Here is a 15,308-nt window from a genome sequence, read left to right as displayed (position 1 = left end):
ACTCTTTCCCACATCTGAAATTGTACCGTAACTGCTGATAAGCTTAATCTGCAATGTGTCTTGCCTTGAAGAGCTACTCTTTTAAATTATGAATTGAAGCAGTTTTCAGAAGAAAAAATATACATATATACAAAATTTATTTATTTCACTTATAATTCCTTTTTAAGCTGTCAACCTAGGAACATAGTTGTTTATTTTTACTAATTTTTTACTAATTTTTACTAATGTATATGCATTTGGTACCTAGCTTTCTCCCACTTCAACCCCCTAGATATTTCACTTTAAGACATGCATGGACAGTAATCCACTTACTTAGACTTTAAATGAAAAAAAAAAAAGATAAGAAAAAAAGATGAACCATGTTGGCCTATATAATTTGCCTATTTCCCCACTGCTGCATATCTGAGTTGTTTTTAAATCATATGTGCCACATATATTACATTTCCCCTCTCTCGTCCCCTCTCGTGGGTCATTCCACTTCCAAAGTTTTCTCAAGTCCCTTCACTCCTCATCTGCACTATTACTACCTTAGTAAGGTATGTGCCTGCTCAACTTCTTAAGACCTGACTGTGGACACTTAAAAGCAGGGCCTGGGTCTTGTAATCCTACAGTAGCTCTAGGGCTCAGCCCAACCCCTGGCAAATGGAAGGCTTTCAAAATATACCTGCTGGATAAGAGGAGAGCTATAACATCTTTGTATAAGTAATTTGCTTTGGGTTATTATTTCATGGGCATATTCCCTCATAGGGACTGGGTCAGAGGGCATGGATGGTTTGAGTTCTTACATAACACCAACCACATTTTCAGGAAGGTTGAACCAAACATTCCCTAGCTTCAGTAACACTGAGTTTGATCATTCATTCATTAAATCCTCTTTTATGATATTTGTTCTTGTTTGTTTATCAGCTAAATAATGGTGTTTTCGAGTTGTTTTTGTTCACTTTGCTCTGATCACGAGGCTGTAGACTTTTGACCTTTGATGATTCAATATTGGTATTGCCCCTAGCAGAAATTTCTTGATAAATTAGATCACTTTCCTGACTTCCAAATGTATTCTTAAGCTCTATTTTAGGGCCATTGTTTGCAATGTAAGAGGTCTTCGTGTGCAAAAATTTAAATCCAATGGTAAAAGCAACAGTGAACAGCTCCTTTTTTGCAAATGAATGAGTTCATCCATGCCCACTCTTGGCAAAATGTCTTCTACTAAGAAAAATAAACCCACGGAACTTAGGGTGAGAAACATGTAGACCTTCTGGAAGCAGAACAGAAAGATCAAGATGTACCTCAGACACAGCTGTTCCAATGGCACTCTTTGTATTTCTGGTAGCTGCTGCTTTAAGAGCTGGTGATTGAAGTGATGGCTGGTAAATAAATGGAAGCAGACCCCAGAGGCAACACGGCCCGCTCGACCTTTTCTTTGCAGAGCATTGGCTTGAGAGACAAAAGTATCCTCTAGGCTTTCCATCCCTTTGCTGGCATCATATCTGTAAGAAAAAGAAAATGTAGAGAAGAGTTTTTTATAAAAACATGGGTAAGACCCGACCTAGGACGGACAGAACAAATGAACTACCTCACTTCCAAGGAAGGACAGTGTCCTGTGTGTTCCGGGAATAGTTCAGCCCCTGGAGGGAGCACACATGCTGTTTTAAGTGGTATCAAAATGCTACTACACATAGTTCCTTTATGCAACCTTTTCTCTTTTTTTAAGTTTATTTTACTTATTTAGAGAGAGAGCAAGCAGGGGAGGGGCAGAGAGAGAGGGAAAGACAGAGAATCCCAAGCAGGCTCCGTCAGCACAGAGCCTGACGTGGGGCTTGAACTCACAAACCGTGAGATCATGATCTGAGCCACAATCAAGAGCCGGATGCTTAACCGACTGAGCGACCTAGGTGCCCCAACCTTTTCTCTCTTTATTCTTTTTCATGGTTTATTTTGACAAATAAAAACTGGACATAGGTGTACAAAGTGGTTTTGATATATGTATGCATTATGGAATGATTTCCACAATCAAATTAATTAACACACCCATCACCTCCCATATCATTCCATCTTTTTCATTCAAGCACATGTAAAGCATATGGAAAAAAGACGAAAAATAATTAATTACTTCCAAGGGAAAGCCTTAAACCTTCCACCTCTGTTTGACTTTAAGACTATGGTCCTGGTATAGAATCACTCATATATACCCATATGCGGTTTCCATAAAATATTTTTCCAAACAGTAACCCTTGTAACTCAAAAGCATCAGCCATTAACAGCCGTGGCACTCTAATGCATCGTTAGCCCCTCTCTCACATTGCCAAAAGAGAATACCTCTTTTCTTTCATTTTCCCAGAATCGATGACATAGACAACATCATCAATGGTTATGGATGTCTCAGCAATGTTGGTAGAAATTATAATCTTAGTTACACCCACAGGGGGTTTTACAAACACAGCCTGCTGCTCTTCACTGGATAAAGATGAATGAAGTGGGTGAACCACGCATCTGGAAGGAAACAAACGCACATTTAATATTCTGGCACAAAAGGCTGGAACTGGATTAATGGTGGGTGAATTTCTATTAAAATTAACAATAGAACTCCAAGTATCAGCAGCTTCTCTAGAACCTGCCCTCAGGGTCCAGCTCTTCTAAATGAGAAGGTTCTTTCTGAGACTTACAAAATGTTGACTTAGCTCTATGAACTAGAAACCTTGCACTGACTTGGGAAAAATTGGAATGTAACTCAGTAGTAAGTAATCAAGAGAACTGTATAGCTGATATTCTATAAGTAACAAGCCTCGCACACTAACCAGGAGAGAATCATTTTTCCTCTACCTTTATATCCAGAGAACCAGAGGCAGAGGTAGTGATGTGAGCTAAGCCAAGATATTCCTATATTCCTGGGAGTGTTTATCTCTTTAGTAGCTGTCGCTTTAGATATAAACACACATGTCTTGCTACTGGAAAAGGAACTGTTGCAAATTATTTTTTTCTCAAATGGTAACATTTCTTTGTTGTTACTTACACTGGCTTCTCCCATCCCTCCCCACCCCCCACCTGGCAACTGAAATTACATGCAATTTTGCTGAGTCACTACGCTAAGTGAAGAGAAAAATTTTTATTTAATGGAATGGGAATGATTGATTATCTGGAACAAATAGGTTTGTCTACTTCCAGCTGGCATAAACAGACATATTCTCGAGCAGTGACACCATGGTCTAAAGGGGGTGATGACTGTCACAGACCATTCTGGTTATTCATCTTTGCATACAATACAACTGCAGATGGTTAAGGCTACAGAAAGCAATTAACTTACCGATTACTGCGTCTGTTGTTGAAAAGAGAATTGGACTGTAGCTGTTCATATAGCATTTTGATTTCTGCTAGTCCCGGTAAAAATACAAGTATAGCCCCTGGGTATATAAAAAGAATCGATCTGACAGATGCAAAAAAGGAAAAACTAATATGGATTATAGAGCTATTTTAAACTTTAAAAAATGTAATAATATGAGATTTCTCACTATCAATTTTCTTTTTTTTTAAAAAGTCCCCAAGGATTTAAATGGATGACACTGTTTTTATCCATTTTCTGATTTACCTTTCTACAAGAGGAAAACTGAAGTGTAGAAAAATATAACACTTTAGGCCATAAGAATCATTAGCAAAGCTCTTTTTAATTCTTTTAACGTTTATTCAGTTTTGAGAGACAGAGAGAGACAGCATGTGAGCAAGGGAGGGGCAGAGAATGAGGGAGACAGAATCCGAAGTAGGCTCCAGGCTCTGAGCTGTCAGCACAGAGCCTGACGTGGGGCTCGAACTCACAAACTGTGAGATCATGACCTGAGCTGAAGTTGGACGGTTAACCAGTTAACTGACTGAACCATCCAGGCACCTCTCATCAGCAAAGCTCTTTAAATATACTTCTTTAGTGCACTGGGCACTGACATTCTGTTTCTATAGGAAGAGTTATCCTTCTAATCTTATAAGACAGGAAGACTCTTCTCTCTGTTAGTAAATAAAACCCATAAACATTTTACTGGAAATGAGAAAAAGAAAAGAAAATTGGCTGGTCAACCTGATAATCTAAATTCAGATAGATGTTAGAGAGGCAGCACATTAACTGGCCATGCCCTATTGAAGGTTTTATGGGCTTTTAAATTTTAATTAAAGAAAATAAGCAGTGATAACCGATTACAGAATATTTCTGTGCCAAGAGTGGCCACTCAGCAAGTCACCTTCTTCTGAGCTTTTTCAAAGAGGAAATTGACACCATCTTCACTAGCCCCTCCCTTTAATCCTACAAATATTTATTGGGGGCCTATGTCCGCTCTGTGCTAGGTACAATGGAATATAAACCAAAAATCTGCCCACAAGGAACTCAGGACCTATTATTTATCACAGTTATTTGCTCTACTAAGTAAATAAGGAAACTAAGTTATGAAAATGGAACTCCGAAGAGGGCAAAAGACATCTTTGAGGGTTAGTTTCAAACACCTCATAGTATACAAAGTATGTTTACATACATTGTCTCATTTGATCCTCATGGCCACTCATTAAGAAGGTTATTAGTACCTTTAAAGTGACTCAATAACTCAGCCAGGCGACAGAGTTAATGAGAGTGGGGCTTGGACACAAACCTGGGTTTCTGGGACCCTCTCCCCTCTCCCCTCTCCCCTCTCCCTCCCCTCTCCCTATATCTACATCTATATCATCTGTATCTGTATCTGTATCTGTATCTATATCTGTATCTATCTTTAAGAGACAGAGAAAGCACAAGCAGGGGAGAAGGACAGAGAATCTTAAGCAGGCTTCATGCTTAGTGCAGAGCCCGATGTAGTGCTTGATCCCACAACCCTGGGATCATGACCTGAACCGAAATCAAGAGTCAGACACTTGACTGACTAAGCCACCCAGGTGCTCCTGTCCATATTTTTATGTGCCTCCTGATGTGCTCTGCCCTCACAGCTTGGCCATTTGTATCAGTGGTTATCTTTTTTTTTTTTTTTAAAGTAAGCTCTATACTCAATGTGGGCTTAAACTCAAGACCCCGAAATCAGAAGTGATGTATGCTCTTCCCGCTGAGCCGGGGAAGAGGTGTCCCTTTAACATTCACAAATATGTCAGCGCCCCCACTCACTACATCTACTCTGCTTTGAATTCAGGTAATTTTCTAGCAGTTCTTTTGTCCACTATACCTGATTTTTTTCAACAATAGTCTTTTCCTTTGGGATGAAACAAGATATTTAGACCAGTGATAATGCATTAGCAAACACGGACTACCCGCCCGAGATGACCACAAGGTACTTCAATCCTTTTGCGTGGCTCATATGTCTCTTCAGGAAATATCACGTAATGATTAAAGTCTAAGCGGTGGAGGACAGCCACTCCCATTTCTCTTAAGCGCTGTGCAGCGAGCACATGAGGTAAGTGTTTGATCTGTCGTTCAACTTATGATCACCCAACAATGGCTGCATCTATTCAGGCAGCAAATATTGCAGGTACTGCCCTAGGGTCTGAGGAACACAGTGGTGCCTGATAAATCCACATTCTTGAGCAGTTTACATGCTACTGAAGGAGACCGTCAGTAAGCAGAACTATGCTTCTGGATAGTGCGTGGTGCTACGATGAAAATGAAAATCACTTTTGGATATCACGATAGAGTAAGAGTTCAGAGAAGACTCCTCTGAAGAGAAAATGTTTGGCAGAAACCTGAATGATGTGACGGATTCAGTTACGAGATTTGGGGGATGAGGGACTGCCAAGTGAGCTTAAGAAGGCCATTGGGATAGGACGACGGCGAGTAAGGGGAAAGTAGTCGTTGCTCTGCGTCACAGTAGTAGCAACGATCATAGGAATAATAACGACGAAATACGTTATCATCGCAACGGTATCGTTTTTAGGCGGAGTATCGATGGGCATTAACTGCATGCCAGGCACTGCGCCAAGTGCTTTACATATGGTTTCTTTCTTTCTTCCTTTCTTTTTCTTTTTTTTTTTTTTTTTAAGATTTTATCTTTAAGTAACCTCTACACCCAGTGTGAGGCTTGAACTCACAGCCCTGAGATCAAGAGTCCTGTGCTCCACTGACTGAGCCAGACAGGAGCCAGGGACCCCATACAATGGTTTCTTTTAATCCTCAAAATAGCTTCATGTCAGAGGACTTATTATAATGTCTTCATTTCACAAACAAGGAAACTGAGGCATAGTAAAGATAAGGGCTCTCTACCTGTGACTACACAGTTCCTGAGTAGCAGAGCTAGGACTTTATCAGACTCGAGAGTCTGTTCTCTTAACCCCCCTGCCCTGTGACCTTCATGTGAATCAAACACTCATTACCAGACTCCCATTTAGCCTGGGGCTAGGTGTTTAACACGTGGATCACCCAGGCCTTCTTTTCAAACTTCCTCCTTGTGGACTTTGTGTTGTTAACATCTTTTTGCCCGGCGGGAACAAAAGAGTGCTGAGTGAAAGCTGCAGGTGAACCTCGAAAAGTAAAAGGTAAAATCCTCCCCCCTGAAAAGCCTAATAAGCAACTTTACATACAACTGTCAGTGAAAAAGTGAGGGTGGGGGTGACGGCTCCAGGAAGGGAGGTCGCTCCCACAGCACCCATCATCTAAGTGAGCCGCCTTCCTTTTGCCGTCTCCCACACAAATGAAGAAGCGATTACCTGGAGGGTAGGAGTGCTTTCCATCCACGATCCACTCTAACAAGGCCTCTATTAATTCCAGATTAACCTTTTCGAAATCCATGATGGACATAGTTTTGATGACTGATTTGCTAACCCCTGAAAGAAAGATAAAAATCAGAAGGATAACTAAACCTTATTAAAGACAGTGATGCCTGTGAACTAGGTGGGTCTCACCTTGAATTGCCAACACAGATGATGACACTGATGCACTGAAATGACTTGGTTTCTTTCAGTCGCTCAGAAAGTACACGTTTACTAGGAGAACTTTTTGCTTGAACAAGGACTCAAAGAACAGGCTCCTGACCCTGCTGGAAAGGCTCAGATAGGCTGCTGTTTCCTTTCTTCCTCCCCCACTTTTACCCATCACACACTTAGTGATCATTTAAATCCCAGGAACAAAATTCAAAGACAAATACACTTTAGAAACCCCTTCAGGTCATGAGTCAGATCAGATGGAAGTCCAGGCAATAGTAATCCAGGGAAATCAACAGAGACCAAAGCTTTCACTGACATCTTCACAATAGTGACTCTTTCCCGCCCCCCACCCAAAGTTTATTTTGAGAGAGAGTGTGAGCAGGGGAGGGGCAGAGAGAGAGGGAGAGACAGAATCCAAAGCAGGCTTTGCACGGCTGGTGCAGAGCCCAGAACAGGGTTTGAACCCTCGAACCATGAGATCATGACCTGAACCGAAATCAACAGCCCGAAGCTTAACCGACTGAGCCACCCACATGCCCCACACAAGATTTGGATCTTCCCTGAAAAATACATGTGATTTTAACGGCTTTACTAACAACTCCTGAAGGCTATCCTCAGACTTCTAGTTTAAGGGTTTCTAGTCTCCTCCGAATCTATCTGAGGCCTAGTGAAAGACACAGTTCTTTGTGCTTGGGCTATAAGAGCTATAAGCTTGGGCTCTTTTAAAAACAAATAGCATATTCTTGGGAGTCTAACTCTCTAAAGACTACTGGCCTTTCTTCTTGGGTCCTCTTAATAGCCCATCACCCTAAATATAGTCTAACTAGAACAAAATAGCTGCAGGTAGTATCATGGAAGAGAAGTTTCCTATATTAGGCTAAAAAGTTTGAAAAGGGGCAAAAGCAGTTTCTAAACAATGTTGTTCTACAGTGTGGAGCCTGTGTGGGTCAAAAATGAAAGAAAGAAACAGGTTATATAAATAAGGGTGTGGTGGGGTGTGGAAGGCAGAGAAGGAATCATTTTTATCTGTCAAGATTCCAAAAAGCTAGACTTGACTTTTCTTTTTTTTTTAAGTAAGCTTCATGCTCAGTGTGGAGCCCAGTGCAGGGCTTGAACTTATGACCCTGAGATCAAGACATGAGCTGAGGTCAAGAGTTGAATGCTTAACCCACTGAACTGTCCAGGAGCCCCCAAAAAGCTAGACTTTTTTTTTCAAAAAGGAGAAAAGATCAGCTAACAGAAAAAAAGAGAAGTGAAATTGTTTTTTAAAAAAATTTTTAGGGGCACCTGGGTGGCTCAGTCGGTGAAGGTTAAGTGTCCCACTCTTGGTTTCTCGTGGTCTGTGGGTTTATCCCTGCATCAGGCTCTTCACTGACGGTGCACAGCCTGCTTCAGATCCTCTGTCTCCCTCTCTCTCTGCCCCCCCTCCCTCAAAATAAACATTAAACAAATATTTTCAGGGGCTCCTTGGAGGCTCAGTTGGTTAAGCATCTGACTCTTCATTTGGGTTCAGGTCATGATCTCACAGTTTCAGGAGTTCGAGCCCATGTCGGGCTCTGCCCTGACAGCAGGAAGCCCGCTTGAGACTCTTCCTCTCTCTCTGCCCCTCCCCTGCTTGCACTCTCTCTGTCTTTCCCAAAAATTAAAAAACAAAACAAAACTTTAAAAAAATAAAAGCAAAGGGGCACCTCAGTGGCCCAGTTGGTTAAGTGTCGGACTTCGGCTCAGGTCATGATCTCACGGTTTGTGGGTTCGAACCCCGTGTCAGGCTCTGCGCTGAATTCTTGCTCGGAGCCTGAAGCCTGCTTCAGATTCTGTGTCTCCTTCTCTCTCTGCCCCTCCCCCACTTGTGCTCTGTCTCTCTATCAAAAATAAATAAATGTAATAAAAGAAATTAAAGAAATAATAAATAAAAGAAAGTTTTTATAGTTGGGCAGTTTTTACTACTTAAAAGGACTGATTATTACTTTTTTTAACTAGAAAAAGTTTTAAGAGTTGACCTCAGAAACATTAGTTTGATTTTCTGAAAAATGAGAGAGCCTTGAGATCAACCAGATTTAGTCTTTTTGTTATAGGGAAAGAGAAGCTAGTGACAGAGCCGGGTTTCATGACCCCAAATCTTCTATCCTCCTCCTCCCCCCTCAGAAAGGAATTCTCAAAAGTGCTTTCTGAACTTTGGTAAACTGTGTGCTTGAAATTGGAAAGGCCTGGCTTAGATCCAATCATAATTTTTAAAGAAAATTCCGAAATTTCAAAAGAGAAACCAAAGGGGTTTTCCTGTTCCATAATTTAATAGAATAAGGAAATGGGAATTATCAGCTGGTATGATGTACAGAAGGAACACAAACTTTTGACTCAGACATATTTCAGTTAAAATCACTAATGTGTATTGACTAGATGGGCACTGTGCTGTGGATTCGTATTATCTCATTTAACTCCCTAAACAACTCCATTTTATAGATTAGGAAACTGAGGTACAGAGAAGACAAGGGACTTGCTTGAGGAATTCTGAGGGAGCAAGTTGAACCCAGGTCTGTATGATGCAAGTTCATACTCTCAACCTTACTTCTCAGGATGTTGGGAAGATTAAGTGAAATATTTAGGAGCTATGCATATCTTTCTGAACAGCAGAATAATAGCTAATCCCCTAATTCCTGGATGATTACCACTCCCCACACAGGACTGGGAAGAATAGTCTTCAACGGAAGGAGAAAAAGGAAAACTCATTTGCTTCTTCTCCTATAGAACAGGGGGATGCAGGCTCTTACTCCTTGAAAGGTAAGCACTTTTGTTTTTTTGGAAGGGCTAGAGGAGTTGGGGTGGCAGTCCAGGGAAAAAAGCAGGGAGGGCAGTTGAGACATGTCTCTGGTCTAGGCTTTAAGGAAGAAAGCAACAGTAGTAATGCTGCCGTGTCTGTGTGTTTAGCCCAGCTCATATGCACAGAAGACTATCTAGGAACAAAGAACAGTTAGGTGGGACCTAGCATAGGAGGAGGGATCAGCTAAGAACACATAAAGAAATGCTCAGTATAGGACGGACCCACAAAAGACGCTATTTGAAAGCCTGTGAGTAATGCTAAAACCAGTGGATGACATTTTGAGGATTTTAGAGGCTATTTAAAAAGTCTTCAAATCTCTCTCCACAAATGACTTATTAACTATAAAGGCAACAAACAGTGACCTACACAGGGGAGACATGTAGCCAACATCTCCTTAACCAAGTGATCAAAAACAACACTGCCAATAAAGGGACAAACCAATGTCATATGCCTCCTGATACGATGTGCCAAAAAGGACTCAACATTGTTTCTGTGGTTTTCTTTTTCTTTTTTTAATTTTTTTTAATGTTTATTTTTGAGACAGAGAGAGACAGAGCATGAACAGGGGAGGGGCAGAGAGAGAGGGAGACACAGAATCTGAAACAGGCTCCAGGCTCCGAGCTGTCAGCACAGAGCCTGACGCGGGGCTCGAACTCACAGACCGTGAGATCATGACCTGAGCCGAAGTCGGACGCTTAACCGACCGAGCCACCCAGGAGCCCCAGTGTGGTTTTCTAACCAAAAATGAAACCCAAAAGGTTGGGTTTTCTAACCTAAATTTAATCATGGGGAAACATTAGACAAATCTAAATGAAGGGATATTTTAGAAAATAACTGGCCCAAACTCCTAAAAAATGTCAAGATCTTAAAAGAAAAATAAAGGCTGGGGAGTTTTTCCAGATCAAAAGAAACTAAAGACACACAACAATGAATGCAATACATAATTGTGGGTTGGATTCTGGGCCAGAAAAAAATAGCAATAAAGGACATTTTTGAGATAATTGGCAAATTAGAATAGTGACTATGGATTAAATAATAGTATTACATTAGTTAAATGTCTTCATTTTGATCATGTCCTGTGCTTATGGTCTTAAGAAATACATATGTCCGTTCTTGACTTCAGCTCAGATCATGATCTCCCAGTTCATGGGTTTGAGCCCTGCATCAGGCTCTGTGCTGACAATGCAGAGCCTGCTTGGGGTTCTCTCTCTCCTTTCTCTGATCCTCCCCTGCTTGCAGGCGCGTGTGTGCTCTCTCTTTTTCTCTCTCAAAATACGTAAATAAACATTAAAAAAAAGAGAAAGAAATATGTACTCATATACGAGGGATTAAAGGACATGATATCTGCAACCTACTCAAAGGGTTCAAGAAAAAAACATATAACGTGTGCACAGTGCAAATTATAAAGGAAATGAAGCAAAATAATAATTGGTGAGCTGGGGTAAAGGATATATGAGAGTTCATTGTATGGTCCTGCCAGCTTTTATTATGAATTTGCAATCATATCAAAATAAAAAGTTACAAAATACTAAGGAATATACTTGTATTTCACTACTTCCCAATTTTTCTATAATAAACATTTCTTTTATAATCAGAAAACACCTATATGTAAATATAATAACAATTACATCTAATATGTGTTGAAACTGCTATTTTTTTTTCCAAGTTTAAGGTTGTTCTGATGCATTAAAGACAATGTAGCTGCGAAACAAGAGCCACGTTTTTCTTCCTCTGGATCACGGTGGGGGGCGGCGGGGGAAACTGGTTCCTTATGACATAACCGTAATATTCCCCCAGGAAACACATTACCTTTATAGCGGGCCAGGAGCTGCTTGAAATCCAACTGTTGGTCTGGCACTGCATCTCTGACAGAATCCTGGTGCTGGAGGTGAAGGGAGAGCCTCAGGTCTTCCTCTACTTCTTCAAACGCAGTTCTGCTGCGCCTCGCTTTAAGCTTCTCCTTTGACATCTGTTTCATGGAGCGCAGATAAGGGCTCCCATCCTGCAGCACGTACCTGAGGAAGTTAAACAAAGGGATGGGGCTGTTAGTATGTAGGTCTGTTGGTGAAGAATGAAAATATTCACCTATTTATGTTTTCCGATCAGCAGAGTGTTGCTCTGTCTCTGCCCAATTCATGTGCTTCTCTTTCACCAGTCCAGGGTTCTGCTGGCCTGTGCCCTATTTCTGGTAGGGAACACACTAGAATGTTTTTGGTTCTGTTTCAAGGTAATTCTGGAGGCAGTGAGTTTGAGAAAGTCAGAGAATAAAGACAGGTAAACTAGTTAACACGTTAATTTCCCCAGAGATTCACAGCGGAAATGGGGTAGGGCCCCCACATAACAATTTATTTAATAAGTTCCCTACATAGGCTTATTGCATGCAAAAGTTTGAGAGCCACTGTTTTGGGGTTTTTCGCTTGAGAAAACTGTACCATTAAATAAATAGAGAATTAGAAGTAGGTCTTATTAGAAAGGGAAGGAGCAGGGAGTAGGAGAAAAATTCTGAACTGAGTTTTCGGTGCCAGACTGCAAGGGCATTTTCTTTCTGGAGCTCAGAGGTCAGGAACAAAGATACTGATTTGGAAATTCTTGGCACAGAGGTGACGTCTGAAATCACATGAGTCTAACAGAGGGACAAAAGAGTTTAATGGTGAGAAGGAATAGCGCAAGGATAAAACCATGGGGGGCGGGTTTCATGGTCAAAGAGTAGGAAGAGGAATCAGGGCTTTCAAAGGAGAGAAATATGTTTGTATCCAATGGAAATGGCCATTTTTTACCCAGCGCTGAAATTATGCAGACATCCTGACTCTCACACTAGACTGCAAGATCCCTGAGCACTGCAGGATGATGATGATGATGATGATGATGATGATAGCTAACATTTGTTAGGTGCCAGGCACAGTTCTAAGCATCTGCAGCTATTAACTCTAAGAATTAATTAATCCATCCTCATGACAACCCTGTGAAGCAGCTATTAATATACCATTTTACTTGTGATGAACCTGAGTCACAGAAAGATCAAGCTACTCATCAATGTTACAGTTAGTAAGTAGAGGGATTTAAATATTGGCAGTTTATCTGCAGAATGGGTACTTTTTTTCATATTAAATTCTCCATATATCTGGTCCTTCATCATTTAAAAAAAATTTTTTTTAATGTTTATTTATTTTTGAGAGAGAAAGAGAGAGAGACAGAGACAGAGAGAGCGTGAGCAGGGGAGGGCAGAGAGAGAGAGAGGGAAACACAGAATCCGAAACAGGAGCCAGGCTACAAGCTGTCTGCACAGAGCCTGATGCGGGGCTTGAACCCATGAACCATGAGATCATGACCTGAGCCAAAGTCAGATACCTAACTGACTGAGCCACTCAGGTGCCCCTGTCCTTCATCATTTTTTCAATAGACTTCATTCTTCAGTACAGTTTTAGGTTCACAGCAATATTGAGCAGAAGGTACAGAGGTTTCCTGATACTCCCTGTTTCCCACAAACGTATAGCCTTCCCCATTATCGACACCACCCCCCCCGCCCCCCAACACCAGGGTGATATAACTGTTATACTGATGAAGCTACAATGGTACATCATGATCACCCAAAGTCCATAGTTTACATAGTTCCAGTCAGTACTCTTAACATACAATGTGTACTGTGATGTGAATTGCAAATGATTTGTATAATATTTGCTGAAAAGGGAAAACCAAACACTCAAATGGAAAAATCAGAAGAAAAACTAACATGTCTATTAAAATGCTGGCACACTGAGGTAAAATAATGTTTTCAAAGACTTTCACCAAACCTTAATTAATGTCTTCCTTACCTTGTCACAGCAATTGCATCTTCCAGAAAAAACTGATCAACAGGAAATGTACGACCTAGAAGGACAAGAAAATAAGACTCAGGATACCTGTTCAACTACCTTGAAATAAATAGTTTGCAAATGTAAAATTCTCTTAAAACAAAGCTTGGCACATTAAGGTACTGTTTGCTCTGATATGTTTGTCTTAAACATATCAGAAGAAAAGAAAAGCTTTTGATGAGAGAAATTAGAAGGGATAGATAGATTCCAGCTCATAAAAAAACAGAAGTATATAGGTGGAAATGCTCATTTGGTAATAGGACATTTTTTAACCTCTTTTTTTTTTTTTAAACCTGTTACACTCTTCCCACCCTCCCCTCCCCCAAGGGGACTTTTAAACATTCAACAACTAGAAGAAATAGTACGATTATTCGTCAAAATCGTCCATAAATTGTTCTTGTGACAATCAACTGCAGAAGGATAAAGCAACGTCCAAGGTGATAAATTAATCCCACAGAGAGACTGTGAAAGCACCAGAAGACACAGACTACTCAACTTCACTTTCTCCCAGAGTGGATCAACAAACAGGAAGTTAGCAGAATCCTGTAGTGAACAAATCTGCTATACACAGAGACAACTCTATGACAGATTACCACTATTAACTCATACTTCAATATTAAACACAACGGAATTCTAGAAATCCTAATAACTGAGACTTTTTTCAAAAGCACATGTAAAACTGAAATCTCTTAGCAAGTGGATATAATGTTGCTTCTTTATTAATTTCATTATATGGTCATTAATTTTATTTGTTATAAATCTAATCACTTCTTGAGAAAATATCAATACCTGTTATTTTACATCTCAGATGAACTTTAAAAATAATTATATTTGCTTATCAGAACAAGGCATATTTAATGATGCATATTAATCACCTGGTATAGTAATAATTGGGCAGGAACTGAAATATTCTGAAAAGAGCTCAGCATTTAAAGTTGCACTCATTAGAATAACTTGAAGAGTTGGTCTCTGCAACAAAATGTCCTTCAAGACGAGCAGCAAGAAGTCACTAAGGGAAATAAAAGAAACACCTCAAGATCAAAAAAATTTAATACATAAAAATGAATTAGCTTTATTTTTTTAAACGTTTATTTTATTTTTGAGGGGGGAGGGAGAGAGGAGAGAGAGAGAGAGAGAGAGAGAATGAGCAGGGGAGGGGCAGAGAGAGACAGAGACACAGAATCTAAAGCAGGCTCCACGCTCCGAGTTGTCAGCACAGAGCCTGACGTGGGGCTCGAACCTGTGGACCGTGAGATCATGGCCTGAGCTGAAGTCAGAGGCTTAACCAACTGAACCACCCAGGCGCCCCAAAATGAATTACCTTTTGATGCATTTTGAGCAAGGAATGTGTAGACCTATGTGAAAAAAAAAACAAAACTCTACAGCTTATAGAAAGATGTGTCATGATCCTAGATGTGAAGACTTAAAATTATGAAGATATAAACTCAAATAACCAAATAAACTCAAATCGGTGTAGTACCAATCAAAGTACCAACAGGATCTATCATTGCATTTGATAATTCTACTTCCAGATATCTACACATACATAATGAAGAATATAGAAAGATTTTCATAATAACATTGTTCGTAATAGTAAAACAATGACAACTGCCTAAATGTCCATCGACCAAGAAGTGGTTGGCTAAAAAGAAATCACCCGATCTGTGGAATAACATGAGGCAGACAGAAGGAAATAACACAGAGCTTTAGATACTGATATGAAAACATCTCTGAAAAAAACCCAAGTATGTACTGCAACAAGTACTGCACAA

At 40.3% G+C, this 15,308-nt stretch overlaps 1 protein-coding gene across 4 annotated transcripts in view; it reads right to left on the bottom strand.

The window, feature by feature from the left end:
• The window catches only part of DHX57 (DExH-box helicase 57), a 55,254-nt gene that overhangs the window by 15,822 nt on the left and 24,124 nt on the right, over positions 1–15,308 (bottom strand). For all 4 annotated transcript variants that reach the window (XM_042933191.1, XM_042933194.1, XM_042933192.1 and 1 more), the window contains exons 10-16: positions 14,412–14,545; positions 13,498–13,552; positions 11,495–11,700; positions 6,652–6,768; positions 3,299–3,395; positions 2,314–2,487; positions 1,284–1,484 (exon numbers count right to left, since the gene is read on the bottom strand). In XM_042933191.1, coding sequence (XP_042789125.1) covers positions 1,284–1,484; positions 2,314–2,487; positions 3,299–3,395; positions 6,652–6,768; positions 11,495–11,700; positions 13,498–13,552; positions 14,412–14,545 — 984 coding nt within the window. The remainder of the gene's footprint in view (positions 1–1,283; positions 1,485–2,313; positions 2,488–3,298; positions 3,396–6,651; positions 6,769–11,494; positions 11,701–13,497; positions 13,553–14,411; positions 14,546–15,308) is intronic.

The sequence above is a fragment of the Panthera leo genome, chromosome A3 (assembly GCF_018350215.1).
Source record: "Panthera leo isolate Ple1 chromosome A3, P.leo_Ple1_pat1.1, whole genome shotgun sequence".
NCBI classification, from domain to species: Eukaryota; Metazoa; Chordata; class Mammalia; order Carnivora; family Felidae; genus Panthera; species Panthera leo.
The sequence above is the reverse complement of the archived record's forward strand: the minus strand, read 5'-3'. Positions and strand labels throughout refer to the sequence as shown.